General features: G+C 41.2%; 2 protein-coding genes across 16 annotated transcripts in view; one reads left to right on the top strand and one right to left on the bottom strand.

Annotated features, from left to right (window-relative positions):
- The window catches only part of LOC128880037 (IQ motif and SEC7 domain-containing protein 2), a 75,852-nt gene extending 65,455 nt beyond the window's left edge, over positions 1–10,397 (top strand). For 13 of the 14 annotated variants that reach the window (XM_054129687.1, XM_054129688.1, XM_054129682.1 and 10 more), the window contains 6 exons: positions 418–961; positions 1,356–1,715; positions 2,236–2,609; positions 3,770–4,425; positions 4,499–4,840; positions 6,015–10,397. In XM_054129687.1, coding sequence (XP_053985662.1) covers positions 418–961; positions 1,356–1,715; positions 2,236–2,609; positions 3,770–4,425; positions 4,499–4,840; positions 6,015–6,286 — 2,548 coding nt within the window. In that variant the 3' untranslated portion in view covers positions 6,287–10,397. The remainder of the gene's footprint in view (positions 1–417; positions 962–1,355; positions 1,716–2,235; positions 2,610–3,769; positions 4,426–4,498; positions 4,841–6,014) is intronic. The other variant, XM_054129683.1, reaches the window with a different exon arrangement.
- Positions 10,398–11,861: 1,464 nt separating this feature from the next.
- On the bottom strand, positions 11,862–14,992 carry LOC128879198 (puff-specific protein Bx42). Of its 2 annotated transcripts, XM_054128122.1 has the most exons (8): positions 14,845–14,992; positions 14,260–14,413; positions 13,970–14,137; positions 13,573–13,880; positions 13,349–13,484; positions 13,023–13,281; positions 12,529–12,910; positions 11,862–12,410 (listed from the first exon to the last, which is right to left on the bottom strand). In XM_054128122.1, the coding sequence occupies exons 1-8, from the start codon at positions 14,856–14,858 to the stop codon at positions 12,200–12,202; spliced, it is 1,632 nt and encodes a 543-aa protein (XP_053984097.1). In that variant the 5' UTR covers positions 14,859–14,992; the 3' UTR covers positions 11,862–12,199. The 2 variants fall into 2 exon arrangements, with proteins under 2 accessions (XP_053984097.1, XP_053984098.1); XM_054128123.1 differs by lacking the exon at positions 14,845–14,992 and having other exon boundaries at positions 14,260–14,427.
- Between the last annotated feature and the right edge of the window lie 1,661 nt (positions 14,993–16,653).

Genomic DNA, 16,653 nt, shown 5'->3' with positions numbered 1-16,653 from the left:
AGTCCACAATGGCGCCCCTCAGATGTGCTTTAGTCCACAATGGCGCCCCTCAGATGTGCTTTAGTTCACAATGGTGGCCCTCAGAGGCGCTTTAGTCCACTGTGGTGCCTCTCCGTTGCGCTTCAGTCCACAATGGCGCCTCTCAGTGGCGCTCCAGTCCACTGTGGCACCTCTCCGTTGCGCTTCAGTCTGCAATGGCGCCTCTTAGAGGTGCTTCAGTCCGCAATGACGCCTCTCGCTAGCGCTTCAGTCCACAATGGCGTCTCCCAGTGGCGTCGCTAATTCGCTTATTCGCCATGCACTGATTCCAGCCCCGATATGAGTTCAAAAACGTCAGACTCCGTCATTCCCCAATATATTCCCCGTTCCCAACATCACCCCGCAAGATTATTCTCACCATTCCCGCTTCCGGAACAGATACGAGCTGTCCCAGGACCTCCTGGACAAGCAGATCGAGATGCTGGAGAGAAAATACGGAGGAGTGAAGGCGAGGAACGCGGCGCTGACGATTCAACGGGCGTTTCGAAGATACACGCTGCTGAAGAAGTTCGCGGCCATCACCGCCATGGCCAAGGCGGAGAAGAGGCTGAGCAGGAAGCTCCAGGAGACGACGGACCGATCCGCGGCCATGAACGAACACGAGAGGATGGTATACCACAGTCAGATCTACATCCAGCAGCCGCAAACCGCGAACAGACCTATGCCCATCAGGAGCATGTCCTTGAGAGAGAGGAGACACGTGGAGAACTCCCAGTCCCCTTTACCAAGAAGCCAAAGCGGCAGGTGCGAGGTCCAGGTACCTGGCCACCAGCACGTGAACCATAATATCCACCAGAGCGGCAGGCACACGCCCTCTCTGGCCCCCAGTCCTTGCAACAGACACCAACAGTTACCTCCGAGTCCGTGTTGGGAGTCCAGCTCCCAGGAGAGCGGGTCCAGCATCCATTACTATAATCCGCAGGTGCGTATCATTTTCGATTGCTTAAAATGGAGTTGGACGTTGCGTAAACTTTAACAATAGTTTGAAGATTCATTTGGAAAGAGCTTACGCGCAAGTGTGATATGATATGCGAGCATGGAGGAGCAAATGAGGATGAAACTTGGCCTAGGTCTATCACTTGAGTCTTCATGCGAGGCTAGAATATAGAATTGTTAACACGTTGACTGCCAGACAAATATTCTACGATTCGATATTATTTAGATTTTTAACTTACCAATCATTATCACTTATACATTGGCGATCAACGCGTTAATAATCAGAAGATAAAATTACTTTAGTAATCAGAGACCCAAAGCATGCCAGAACCATGTTCTCCTGAATCAGGTATGATAAACAAACGTTGAATCGTTTTCAGGAAGCCCTCTGCGGCCTCAGACAAGAGACACCCCCGCGGGACTTGCTGCGGACGCCGTGCACGTCTCCGTCGACGCCTCACAATCTTCAGACGCCGATGCCTCAGAACTGGAGTAACGCCAGCCACCTGGGATCAGGTGGTAGGTCCAGAGGCTCGGCGAAGAAGGTCCCGCCGGAAGTGCCAAAGAGAACGTCTTCCATCACCTCCAGGTCCATGGAGCCTCGTCACAATGGTCTCAGCAAGAGCGTCGAAAATGGGAGCCTCAGCTCGGTCCAAAGCTCCGGCAGCGATTCCACTAATTGCGAGAGCTCCGAGGGCGACCCACAAAGAGGATCACCTGTGTGGAAGCACAAAGGAATCGTAAGTTAGACTGTGATCAAAGCAGCCGTGTTTAGCATCAACGACAGCATTCGTTAATTACTTCTTCTCACCGAGAACGTGGTCCTCGTGAATGGTCTCTGGCCTCTATGGAACTTTGCGCAGAGATAGAGCACTGAGATATATTGGACACGTATTTTAAATTGCTCTAAAATTATCTTCAAAGTTAAAGACGAAATATAAGTATATTAAATCTCGATATTTAATCTCGAAGTGGAAACAATTTGGTTTGTCACGAGCTATCGCAAGGAATGGATAGAAAGAACTGAATTGAACAATGCATGAAACAATTGTATCTAATTCATATATTGCACCATACGAAATGTATACTAAAGTTTGAAAACGGTTATCAGATCAGCCGTGATAGGTTTAACGTTAATTAAATCAGTCTTTTATCCTCGAGTTCATACAAAGTCAGAGGTTGTCGATTGAACACACTTGAATTGAAGTCCCTTGTTAAACATGTTAGGTTTTTAACTAACCAACGATGTTTCTCTTCCAGTCAAGTTCACCAGAACACCAGGAATGCGTTAACCACGCGACAGACTCGGGCACGATGATGAACAGCGTGAAGGATCTCGGTCATTCCCACGCCAGCTCCGGTTATCAGCTCCCACTGATGGATCACCAGGAGAACATACCTCAGACAAGCTACAAAGTGTCCGAGACGGTCAGGAAACGTCAATACAGAGTTGGCCTAAATCTCTTCAACAAGAAGCCCGAGAGGGGTATCAACTATTTGATTAGAAGGGGATTCCTGGAGAACAGTCCGCAGGGCGTCGCGAGATTTCTCATCAGCAGAAAAGGGCTGTCCAAGCAGATGATAGGGGAGTACCTCGGGAACCTGCAGAATACCTTCAACATGGCTGTGCTCGAGTGAGTAACTGGCCTTTTTGCGTTTTCCTCGGTCGCGCTAGGCAAGGGGGGAAAGTCGTCGAGTCGACAGATGTAGCGGTGCATTCGGTGAAAGTTAATTTATTTGTTTATCACAGTGATCGGTGACCGACGTAGCGGAAACAGCCGGCGTCGTTGCTCGCTATTATTTACTGTGGAAAGTACGCCGTTTTCACTTGTCGTTGGATTTCTAGGAAGGCAATTGTTCCAATAGACTGTGCAATTTAATCCGCTGTTTATTGGTTCCACGTACGGGGCTCCGACGAACCGTTAGAACCGTTTAAGTTATGAGGAGTGACACTTACGAGTAACTCGATATCTCCTTTACTTTTTTTTATCGTATTTTCAAATACAAGAAAGCTATGTGAATGGTCCATTTAACCTGGCTGGCCTTGTATGCAACTGTATAAAAAGGTGTTGCACTATTTATGGTCACTCCTTTTGCAATTTGAAAAAAATGAGGTCAGAGTTCAAAGTGTATTTGTGGTTGAGGTGATCCGTAAAGTTGTCATGTGTCTCAGAGTAAACTCTCACCGTACTATACATATACAACTGCTGCATTCTATGAAGTTCCATATGATGAACAAATCTTGGCGAATATTTTCTAAACGCGGACTACGCACAAAACCCAAAATGAATGAAATAGAACTTGACACGCAGTTTTATATTTATCAGCAACTTTGTTAAATCTGAGCCTAAACACGTGTTCCTCCGTTCCGTCAAGCCCGAGACTCCTCCTAGAACTGCAACGCGCAGTGGGAGGTCTTTTACGGAATAGCCTCGGGTTCGAATTCTGAAGTAAAGCCTCGCGAGCCTCTGTTCTTCCACGAATCGTACAATTAGGGTCACAAGCGTAAGATGAGCCACTGCAACCGGACCACACAAAAGATTGAAAGTGGAACACGTGTTAAGAGGGTAGGACACTCGACGACTAATGTTGCATTTATCCTCATGAAGTGGGGTCTGGCTGACTTTGAATCCCAAACAGCGAAGCTCGAACGCCTCCATTCCTCAAGCATCGACTATGCTGTTGACATACTAGGGCTAATTAGTTTGAGAGACGCAACATACTTTACCGTTAGAGCTCGCTTGCCTTGCAAAATCAATTTCTCTTACTAATAGCGAAAATCATTATTTTTCAGATGCTTCTCCCACGAACTGAACCTGTCAGGCATGCAGGTGGACGTCGCCCTGAGGAAGTTCCAGGCGTACTTTAGAATGCCTGGCGAGGCCCAGAAGATAGAACGACTGATGGAGGTCTTCAGCCAACGTTATTGCCAATGCAATCCCGACGTGGTGTCCAGGCTACGGTCCGCCGACACGGTATTCGTCCTGGCGTTCGCGATCATAATGCTGAACACCGACCTTCATACGCCTAATATGAAGCCAGAGCGCAGAATGAGGCTGGAGGATTTCGTGAAGAATCTCAGAGGCATCGACGACTGCGGTGACATCGACAAAGACATACTGATGGGCATCTACGAGAGAGTGAAGGAAAACGAGTTCAAGCCTGGCTCGGACCACGTTTCCCAAGTGATGAAGGTTCAAGCAACAATCGTGGGGAAGAAGCCCAATATGGCTCTACCGCACAGAAGATTGGTATGCTACTGCAGGCTCTACGAAATCCCAGACATTCACAAGAAGGAGAGACCTGGAGTGCATCAACGCGAGGTCTTCCTCTTCAACGATCTCCTCGTCGTGACGAAGATCTTGAGCAAGAAGAAGAACAGCGTCACGTACACTTTCAGACAGAGCTTTCCACTTTGCGGAATGATCGTCACGCTGTTCGAAGTTCCTCGTAAGTATCGCGTTTGGATTACAGTCATTTCGTATGTCGACGATCTTTAGTAAATACCTCTATCCCTTGTTAGATTATCCGTACGGAATTACCCTCTCGCAACGCGTGGATGGAAAGGTGTTGGTCACGTTTAACGCGAGGAACGAGCACGACAGATGCAAGTTCGTGGAGGACCTCAGGGAATCTATCAGCGAAATGGACGAGATGGAAACCTTACGGATTGAGACGGAACTGGAACGACAGAAGAGCAGCAGGAACGCTAGAGGCGGCGCGGAGAACAGGGATTCTGGCGTGGCGGATGTCGAGATATGCCCTTGCCCTGGGTCTTGCTCTGACAGATCGGAGACCACCGATATGGACACGCAGTTGAAACGCTCTGCGCTTAGCAATTCGCTCCTTGACATACACGAACAATGTGAGTAGGGTTGCTTGGTATTCGAATATACAGGGTGAGTCTTATAACGTGACGACCTCAAATAAATCGTAAGGTATTCGTTGTACGACAAAATGTTTCAAACGCAAGTTGCATGGTATCTAGGGGGACATACAGTGATGTAATCTGTTTTTTATTACTTCACTTTTTTTATTGAAATATTAGTGTCACTTTCAGTTTTTTAAATGGAATGTCTAATATTTTGTTTCGAATTCGGATAAATCATCAAATTTTGCGTAAAAAAGTATTACACGAAGTAGGACTTCAAATGAATAATTATTGAGATATCTTCAAATTAATAATCTTCTATTACGAAATACGCTTAGTCAACGTTATTCTTAGCACAACTTTATTCACGTCGGTAGGTCTTGGTTGTAAACAAGTTCCCTGTTAAATATTAATAATTATCAACACGAAATGCCTATTTACTATCTCGGTAAGCGTTAAAGTCGTATTGAGAAAGGTGCTACATTTTTATTACGATGTTCAGTAACAGTGAAACAACGTTATGATAATTGTTTATGGTGCGTGTGAAGAAAATGCTATAAGAGCTAAGATCTTGTACCAAGCTAAATATCCTGATCAAAATCAGTCATCGCATTCTACCTTCTTAAGGCTTAGTCGAAGACTCAAAGGACATGGCAATTTTAATGTACAGACATGTAAAAAAAAAACATGTTGAATTGAGTAACCTCCTCCTCTTCGAAGTCGGTTAAAAAGGTATCACAAAGTTGTGAATAATGAAGGATGTCGTACTTCAACCTTAGCAGCTATTGTCCATAAACTTCTTTTATAAATATCTCAGTAATTTTTCATTTGAAGTCCCACTTTATGTAATACTTTTTTACTCAAAATTTGATGATTTATCCGAATTCGAAAAAAAGTATTAGACATTCCATTTAAAAAACTGAAGGAAACCCTAATATCTCAATAAAAAAGTAAGGTAATGAAAAACAGGTTACAGCACTGTATGTCCCCCTAGATACCATGCAACTTTTGTTTGATACATTTTGTCGTACAACAAATACCTTACGATTTATTTGAGGTCGTCACGTTATAAGATTCACCCTGTAGAACGACGGGAATTCTTCAATTACTTCTACGTAAAAAATGGCAGTTGGCGCTTCAACGACAAAAAATCTTTCTTTGTTCGCAGTCGCTGGTGAGAAACCGCAGCGCCGTGGAAGCGTGGGCTCGCTAGATAGTGGTATGTCGATTTCATTTCAATCTACATCTGCCAGCTCAATGAGCCAAGGCATTAAACATCCTGGACAAGTTCACCCTATACATCCAGGGGCTACGATCCCTGGTGGTGCTAAGGGACTGGCTCAGCAGCCATCTTTTTTAGGGAGTCTGTTCGCCAAACGGGAACGAAAGCTATCGCAATCGGAGGATTCCGGCCCCTACAGTCGCACCACGGAAGTATAATATATCCTTCGAGTGGTACCTAAGGGATCTCTCTGTACATTCGGTTCTCTTCTAGTACGCTTCATGATCACGTAAGGTGTTCACAGGCTACCTAGCAGCACCGCCAGGCCCATTTTTTCAAACTTTGCATCCTGTGCACGCTACGTAATAAACGCACAGGGTACACACATCAGCTAGAAACGAGAATCTCATGCTTGATATTTCTACTTTTTATATACTCGATAATGATTCATAAACATTTTTATTATCAAGTACTTATATAGCGTTAATTGCCGGGTATCTTGATTGAATCATCGATTAATTTCGAAAATAGGTATGCATTAGTAAATCATTTTAGCGATGCTACTCAAAATATGTCCACGCGCTATTGGTGTAGGAATAACAGTGTATCAATCGGACTATGCGATTTCTCTCAGCTATTCTTAACAGTGAATCAAACTCGCAACATTCTGAATAGTGCTCGAACACATTTTAATAACACATAGAGAAACCGTGAAACAGGAATAATGCACCCTGTGCGTTTATTACACTGCTACTCGTGCACTAACCACGTGCAGAATTTGAGACAACTCGACGATCTGGATGTCGTACTCTTCTCGTCGGATGGAACAAGCGTAATCTTTCGCTTTTCTTCAAAGTGAAGCAGAGATGGGCAGAATTTTAGAAATTTGATTCGCCGCACAATATCTTTACGGTGTTTGTTCAATTGAGGTTATATTTTGATTTGCTCGCTGTGAAATATTTCATTCCATTATTCGAGTTCAAAATTTTAGATCGGAACTTCTGCCATCTCTGTTGGTTGCATGTAAATTTATCAGATTGGGCAGGATCCAATCGCGATCGCCAGGGAGATGAAGACAGGAGGGAAATGAAGCGAAAGAGAGAGATTTTTGGTGAGATAGAACGCGAAGTAGCCCTTACTGGCACGTGTATAGTATTTATTCATCCAAAAAATCGAATCGATCCGTTCTTTCGTAGAATATTTATAATTTCTAATGCGGAAATCCGCTCGTATGTAGATAATCGTTTCGTTCAGCGCATGGGCCACCATGAACCGAGACTTTTGGCTCGTAATAAAGTTACGCGGTATAAGAAGAAGAACGGTTTATGAAGTGTGCTCTGGTAATGTCGTGTTTTGCAAGTATTGTCGCCGTAGATATACTTAAATAATTGTACATACTAGATATATAACAATTAATTGTACGATTATAATGATTATTCTGTAACAAAACGTAGCCTAAGGAAAACGATAAGCAATCCCTCTCGATGTTAGGTGCATGTCGATGTCTAACAAGTTTTTAATATCACAGAGATGAAGTTTGAACGTAGCGTTGGCGTAAGGATTAACAGTTAAAGAACTGAAAGGAAACGGCGTTCCCCATTGTTACGATACATTCATAATCCTCTGCGAATCGTAGTTCTGCTTGTGCGTTACGAATTCAGTTTTCTCCGAACGCAGCGTACTAAACAGTTTCATTCGAGATTAGTTTCTCGTCTCGTAGCGTGTAGACAAGTTACAACATCGTCATTAGCAATGTCTTAAGGATTAATGCGAGCCTTTGAGGCTTTTTAAAAAAAAAGAGGACAACTCGTATGCCTTATATACTGCCACAAATCATCATTCGGAGACGAGGAACTCATTCGCGGGTTAGATAGTAGAGACCTTTCGAGGGCTGCAGAATTACACGGAGAACTAAATATTGTATGTATATATACCATTGATTGCAATACCAATTAATAATAATTAAAAGATACCCGTTAACTCTTGGACGACCACATGATTTTACAAATTTTAATATCATCGTCTTTTTTAAGAATATACATTTCGAGTTAGTTTATCCTTTAAAAAAATAATTCACATTTTGAGTTGATACACAGTTGTGTTAAATATGTAAATCATCGCGTGAGAATTTTCTAACCGATCCCAGGCCTAAATTATCCGATTTCAGTCGATAGTTGGTAGCTAAATAATGAATCTGTGGTCGTTCAAGGATAACTTCTATTCGAAGTGACTAATCGCTAAAGATGACTACACTGCAAACCACCATTTGTTTCGGATTTCGGGAGTTACTTATTATTTTCACAGTTCGGAGCATCATTAATTTTTGTATAAATTCAGGAATTAATTTTCATAATTGTTTGCAACTAGAGTCGATGTTAAAATTAACATCGCTAAAGCCCTTGGGAGGCACTCTTCAGTTTCTAAACTGTGCTCCATTATGTACCGAGCCTTCAGCTGCTACAGAATACTTTCTTTACACAAAAATCTCTGAATTCTCTAAAAATAACAGCTTCGCTAAGGCAGCTGAAGGTTTCTACGTTTCATAATTGCATATATTAACCCTTCAGCTGCTACAAAGTGCGTTTTTTGAGACTTCGAGGAAGCGATAGTTGTTCACATTATCGAGATAATAGATTTTCTAGAGTAGCTAACAGTTCCTATACTTCATTGTCTTCTATATTAACTCCTCGACTGCTACTTTATAGATCACCTTTTTCAAAATAATCGTCTGTTGTCTGAACGAAGCGACGAATGAAAGACAATGCGCGTTAAACGCCGGTTCTAATTATTGTTAAACTAAAATATAGCTATTAACGTTCTCGAAACACGCATGACGGTTTCGCAGGGATGCACGCGTACATCATTCGCAGCTGAAGGATTAAAGGAATAAAATAACTCGAGTTATTTGGCGAGAAGTGTTCATTATAAATGTTGGTGATGGAACTGATACCATATCGATACTATCTAGAACCACGATTATTTTAAATTCTACTGTACCAGGTCGACTGCCAGACTAATAATTGTGAACATTTCTACGAGGCTAAAATTGTTTATATGATTAGAAATGATACAGTCCAAATTCATTTTTTTAACACCTCCAGAATTAATGTATTTACTTCCTCAGTGAAAATCTTTGTCACTGTGGCTGACATGGCAGACAACGTGATACACAATGTTACTTACAATTTATAATTTCCAAGTGGTCGAGTAACAAGATTGACTATCGAACGCAAATGTATTCGTATAGGGTATCCTAATACCAAATGGCTGAAAAGGCCTAGCCGATTAAGATGGTCAAAACTGCCCTTAGAGCTTTTTCAATAGCTCTTGAATCATTCGAAAGCTGATCAAGAAAAACCCTTCTGAGTAAAATTTTAACCCTCTAGCTTGCCCGTGAGGGTAAGTTACAGGGTAAAATAGATTTTACGCTTTCCGGCGCATTTTCCGATTTCAAATGCGTTCTAAAATTTTGAAAAAAGTCTGACACATCCCGGATCCTGAGTCGCATTTTTGAGAATTTTTTCAGATTTTTTTGTTGGAAACTGTGGTCATAAAAAATGAAAAACCTCAAAAAAATCGGAGAAACATTTTTTCCCCAAAAATATGAAGACACTACTGTTTGGTTCCCTGATAAAGTACTATAACAGGCAGTGTCGTCAATTTTTAAAAATTTTTTTGTTCGGCTGCTTCATTGTCAAAAACAATAAAAACTGAATTTTTTTTGACGTTTTTGCTGCGAGTTTTTATTAGCATTGTTACGTTATGGTATCAGTCCCATGGCTGATAAAATGTACATATAGACTCCCATCGATCCGCAACAGTCCGTAGTCTACAGCGTTATTAATTCTAGTCTTTCTCATCAGGAGAGTTCTCTGGTACGCTCTAATCGCGAGAGAAACAATTCCACGGGCACTCGAAACATGTCGAATAGAAGAATCTTGACGTAGCTCGTAAGGGTGTGGATACAATAAGGATGAAACGTCGAACCGATTTAATTAATGTCTCTGCGAAAAGCTAGGATCGCGTCAATTTGCACTAAGAGCAAACGAAAAGAGTCGCTTGCACGGATTCCCGGCAAACAAATCACTTAACGGAAATTCTGTGATAATCTTCTTACGAACGAAAAAGAAAAGACTGATTAGGAAGACCACCTCTAAGTCGTCGTGTTTTGCGGGGAAGTTCTCCGGAATGTGAGAAATCGTAGAACCTCTCGCGAGCCTCGTGCATGTCCGATGACCAAACCAAAGCTGGACAACGATGATTTTTGCGACGATCACTCTTTGTCCAACTGATACGGACCACTCTGTTCGTTTTTGGTCATTCGGCAAGGACGCGCGAGGACAAAGAGCTTCTTCGCTTGATAACAACACACGTGTCAGTGTTTTTCAAACTTGTCATCGCATTTGTACAATTTCCCTCCCATTAGAGCAAACCTAATTCGTTCGATTACAATAATTGTTGAAGGATCTAACGTGCATTTAAGTAAAATAGTGAAATTTCGCTTCGACGTTAGCGCGACTGCGACGATAATAAATAAAATAATCGAGTCGATCGAGATTCATAGCGTGTTTAAAGAATAAAAGTCACGATAGTTTGAAAAAGTGCATCTTGTTGAAAGATTCGGAATCGCGGGAACAAGACGAGTAAAGTGATCGTACGACATCGAAGCAATACAACGTTGCGTGAAACGTAATTACACCGAATTAATCGCGAATCTACGCTAGATTCGATCCAATTTGACGCGATCTTGAAAAAATTAAAATAAAAACCATTTTTAAAACGAGGAAACGATGGCAAACGCGTCGCCAAGCTAAGCGCATTCTATGATTTGATGAGAAAGTGAATAACTACGTTATTATTAAGAGTAAACAATTGCTCCCCGTACGAAAGTATCGCCTCCTTTGTTAATCTAACTGAACGCTGTATGCACATTGTGTTAATAAAGAACTATGAGTCTGAAACGTGTAAAAACGACTAATAATAATTGTTCTAAAATATAATGAATAATACGGTATAAAACTATATCTGCACTGTGCTAAATATTCATGTAAAGTATACATTTCGTGTAACTTAGAAGTATTCGGCAATCGTGCATAATTTTTTTATTAAAATGACATTAAAATAAATTGAAAGTCACAATTTCTATCTATCGAATGATTAGATGTAAGTACAAAGAATTTGTGACCACATGTACTCAAAACGTGGCAAACGGAGGTATCGCCATCTAGCGGAGGAGGTTGTACTAATTTTCAAGCTAAACGTGGCGCCATCTATCCACGAAACGCTCAAGTTTGTTGAGGAATAGTTCCTACTCTCGACCGCTAGGTGGCACCATTAAAATGTTCAGAAACGATTTCTCAGCTTAATTGTAGTGTCATCTATCGCAAAGCAATTCGTAATCGTTAATATATAAGTTAGAACTTTGTTAATACTCGGTTTTTTTTTAGTAATTAATAGCATTCATCTGTAAAGAAAGACGTGGCTCCATCTAGTGTTCTGGAACGGGAACTAATCCGCAAAAAACTTGGGCGTTTTGCGTATAGATGGCGCCACATTTTTTATCTTAAAAATTAGTCCGATCTCTTCCGCTAGATGGCGATACCTCCGTTTGACAGGATTTTTAAACACATGATCGCAAATTTTATTTAAATAAAATCCTTAAAAATATGCTCCCATTCAGTAATACTTCATAGCTTAAAGTAATGTATATTAAATTTATGATGAAGTTAAACTTTACATATAATGAAAGAATAAGATTTATTGTTAAAGGAAAGGTTATAGTACAAAAGATGATTTTTCAAATTGACTAAATAATAATTTATTTAGTGATAAATTCTGTATACATTCGTTCAGTTTCTTGTAAAGATAAAATTGTACTTACGTAGTACAGGTCGAAGAAACAGAGAGTAAGGTTTACAGATTTCAAGATACTTGAATCTTTTCAATTCATTTATATGATATATATAATTGTAATAATGGAGTCGCTAAGACGACGTGAAACAATTAACCCCTTAAACTTCATCCGTTAATTTTCTTAATTTAAACGGTAATATCTGCGCGTTTCGAAATGAAAGTAAAAGATGAAAATGAAGATTTGTTCTAAAATAAGAACAATTAAAGTCGAATGAAAATTAATGTTTCCTTCGCTTATCACGATCGTCCCTTCGTGTTTCACGGTCCTCTTTGCGTTTTGTGGTAGTGGTGGTCGAACTGCTGGCACGTTTAGCTTGTTTCAAGAACTGATCCAAACCGAAAGGATCCTCTTCGTCTTTCTCAAATTGTACTGGCCCCGAACGCGTAGCTGATCTGTCGGTTCCGCTGAATTCCTTGTCCGGAACGAACCTAACGTAATAGAAAAAATTGCTCCACTAATTTCGGTATATAGGTTAGTTTCTGTCATACATAGTACGACTGACAAACCGCCATAATTCTAATAATACAATTAAAAAAGCACGCAAACCTGTTTGTTTTAACAAGCTTCTCCAAATCATCTCCGTAAGTGTCCTTGTCGATATTTTTGCTAGGACGGTATATGTGCGAACCAACGGAATTCGAATCTTTCCATGGTTTGTCGTAAACGTTGTATTCGTCATCGTGTCCATAGCCACTGTCCATTCCCTTGGTTGTGTTAAACAAGCGCTGATCGAATTGTGCTTCCCCAGCGCTGGGGATACTTTTCGCTGGCAAACCAAGCGCTATCTGTTCGCTAATGTCACGCTCGCGTTCTCGTTGCAATCTAGAGCGTTTATCCGGTGCAGCACGCGCCAAATTGCGCTCTCGAGCACGATCCTTGTGTCTTTCTTGCCTCAGCTGATCCCTTTCTCGCGAATCCTCTGATTTATCTACGCAACATTAAACATACAATGTTAGAGTACATCATACCAGAGCTAGAACTAATTCCAAATAACTACAACTATTTTCGATATGTAACGTGTATACTATTTTTGTACAAACCCAATGCGGCAGAGGACTTCAAGCCAGCACGTTCTTCTCTGGCCTTCTGCGCAAGCTGTCTCAAATGGTCTTCCTTCTTTTCTTTTTCTTTCTGAGCCAATTTCTTTTCGAGCTGTGCTCGCATTTCTACAGCCTCGCGAGCTTTTCTGTCGGCTATGTATAGAGCTTCGGCTAGTTTGGCAAAGTTCTCGTTAATGTGAACTTGTTGCAAACCGCGTCCATCCGCAGCCAAACGCTTGTCCAGAGGAATCGTGTAACCCTGCGAACAAATCACCGCTTTGTAGAACATGTTCGTCGATATGGTTAATGGAACTGATTGAATTTACCTTCGCGTTCTTCCAGTTACTGATACAGGGAGGTATCTTCCATTCTTTTTGCTCCTTTACCGTGACTTTCCTTGTAGGGGAATGCATAACAGGCGCTGGAGGAGACGGAGGACCTCTTGGTATTTTTTTATTAATTCTACAATCGAAAGACAGTAAATTATTTGACGTATTTGGATATATATTGCTTTGTTGCACGACCAAAATTACACTATTGCTATACTCACTTAAATTTCGGCGGTTCCAAAGGATCAATTTGAGCTTCTACCATTCTAATAACCCTCTGTTTGGCTCCCGAGTTGAATGACTGTCCTTGTTGCGAAGGTGTGTACCGAATGTATTGAGCCGGAGCTTGTTTCTCCGCGCATCTCACTGGCATGGCTGCTGCGATTTTCGATCTTGTTATTTTTTCTAAAGCTTTTCTAGTCTTTTCTGTTAATTCGTCGATCTCCTCCGTAGGTGGACGTTGCAAAGTGGGATCCTCCTCGTTCGTTATTTCCGAAGGTAACAAATCGCTCAGTTTGCTATAGACGATCTGTAATACAATGTATAATGTACAACATAAACACAAGAACATACAGGGATAAACACCGAGGTTTGTATATTGGATAATTAATTAGTTACCTTATCTTTAGAATGGCCTTGTCTAGCAATCATGTCATATTTTACTTTCCCATGGGCGTCCAGTTGAACTGCTAAAGCATTGCTCGTGGATTCTTTTCCCTTCATTCCCATATTGAGCGGATATTGGGCTACATGGATTTCTGGGAAAGCTCCTCCATCTCCAAAATCCTAAACATATTACAAGAATGTTTAACAACTTCTAAATAACAAAAACAATGTATAATGCACAGTTAGGTTCTTTGTTCAACTCTTAACTATAGTAGCGCAATATCGGTTGTAACATGGCTTACCTCAGCACATCGTGGGACCCATCCTTTACGTTGCCCGTATGGAGGGGCAGTAACAACAGCCTTAACCAATGCTGATACAGGCCTCTGGCGCAGCTTTTGTTCTCGTGCTTCATCTTCTCTGTCCCACACCACCTGAGTTGGTGCAGGTAACAAACTGCAAAGAAACATACAAGGTATAAATATCCTTATAAATTAGTAATGTTGTAGACATCATTTGCAAATAACTAAACTCGTTAAAAACGTAGTTGCAATTAATGCACAGTTAGGTTCTTTTTTCAACTCTTAACTATAGTAGCGCAATCCTAGAGACCACACTAGACATCAAAAAGGACTTTCAATTCGTGATAAACTATAAAAAGAATGTCTTCAGCAGATGTGTTACATTAATTTCAAAGCTCTATTAAACACAACATTGTCACGACTGTAGTTAAGCGTTAACAAAGTCTGTAGTGGACATTATTGAAACCACTGAAACATATCACTTGAAAATTGTTATAATTAATAATGTTGAAACAACAACTTGTAAATTCACAATTTTACGCGTGATAAGAAAATCAATTTTTAACAAATATCACTCGTGCTAACCTTGTCAGCGACATTTTATGAAGCGTAAAACGCAGAACCTAACAGTAAAGACCATCTAAAAACAGTCACGAAACATGTAACATTGCGTGCATATAGTGAGACAACTGAACCTGATTCATGATCCATATTACTAGAAACTACTAGGTTTTACAAGTGAGCGGAGCTTATTGCGCACTACGGTGAGCAAACAGAAGAGCGGCGGGCTAATTTAAATTAAACGATACATTCTCGATAATTTCCCTTTATTTAGCATACATTTCCGATTAATTTTCCTTCGTAATCTTTAACATTTCCCTTCAATTCCTGGTATATTTCCCATTAATTTTACTTCATTTCCTGGCACACTTCCAATTACTTTTCCTTCATATCACGGCATATTTCCCCATTCATTTCCACCTATTTTCTGATATATAGACATAAGTGAAAATATGTACAAGTAGTTATAAGTAAGCAGTAGTGAAATAACTTGTAATAATATGGTGCCTTTATTAAACAATCAAACAAAAAAACAAACAAACGTGTCACATTTTATTCGTGCCACCTCCCCGGATATCATGTTCTCCTGATACCAAAATGTAAAACTCGAGGCAAAATTTCAATACGTACCATGTATTCCTCGTGCCACCTCTTCGCATATCATGTGCTCCTGATATCCAAATGTAAAATCGGCCAGAATTTAGGTATGTACCGAAAATGTGCCTCTTAAATTAGGCACTACACTTACAGATACGTCGGCGGTTGCCTACTTTTAGGCGCAAACGTGCCACCTCTTCACATATCATGTGCTCCTGATACCAAAATGTAAAATTTGTCCAGCTTTCGATACGTACCAAAATTCTGGCCGATTTTGGATTTTGGTATCAGGAGCACATGATATGCGAGGAGGTGGCACGTATGCGAATAAAAGCAGGCGACCAGCCCGACATATCTGTAAGTATGGGTTGCCTAATTCAAGGGGCTCCTTTTTGGTAAATATCGAAATTCCTGCCGATTTTACATTTGGGTATCAGGAGCACATGATATCCGGAGAGGTGGCAGGTTTGCGCCTACAAGCAGGCAACCGGCCCGACATATCTGTAAGTATAGGTTGTCTAATTCAAGGGGCTAATTTTCGGTACATTTCGGAATTCTGACCAATTTTGCAAAGTCAACAATGTTGCAAATCGCTCCTCTCAAGACTTCAACAATGTTGCAAATCAACAATGTTGCAAATCTACAATGTTGCAAATCGCTCCTCTCAAGACTTCAACAATGTTGCAAAGTCAACAATGTTGCAAAGTCAACAATGTTGCAAAGTCAACAATGTTGCAAATCGCCACTCTCAAGACTTCAACAATGTTGCAAAGTCAACAATGTTGCAAATCGCTCCTCTCAAGACTTCAACAATGTTGCAACCTCAACAATGTAGCAAATCGCTCCTCTCAAGACTTCAACAATGTCGCAACCTCAACAATGTAGCAAATCGCTCCTCTCAAGACTTCAACAATGCTGCAACCTCAACAATGTAGCAAATCGCTCCTCTGAAGACTTCAACAATGCTGCAACCTCAACAATGTAGCAAATCGCTCCTCTCAAGACTTCAACAATGTTGCAAATCGCTCCTCTCCAAACTTCAACAATGTTGCAAATCGCTCCCTTCAAAATTGTCATGGGAAATGTCGGATTTTTACTCGTGGTATCAGGAGCACATGATACGCGAAGAGGTGGCACGTTTGCGCCTACGAGCAGGCAACCGGCCCGACATATATGTAAGTATAGATTGCCTAATTCAAGGGGCCCCTTTGTGGTAAGTATCGAAATTCCTGCCGA

The sequence above is a fragment of the Hylaeus volcanicus genome, chromosome 7 (assembly GCF_026283585.1).
Source record: "Hylaeus volcanicus isolate JK05 chromosome 7, UHH_iyHylVolc1.0_haploid, whole genome shotgun sequence".
Lineage (NCBI taxonomy): Eukaryota > Metazoa > Arthropoda > Insecta > Hymenoptera > Colletidae > Hylaeus > Hylaeus volcanicus.
This window is presented reverse-complemented; position numbering and strand designations above follow the sequence as displayed.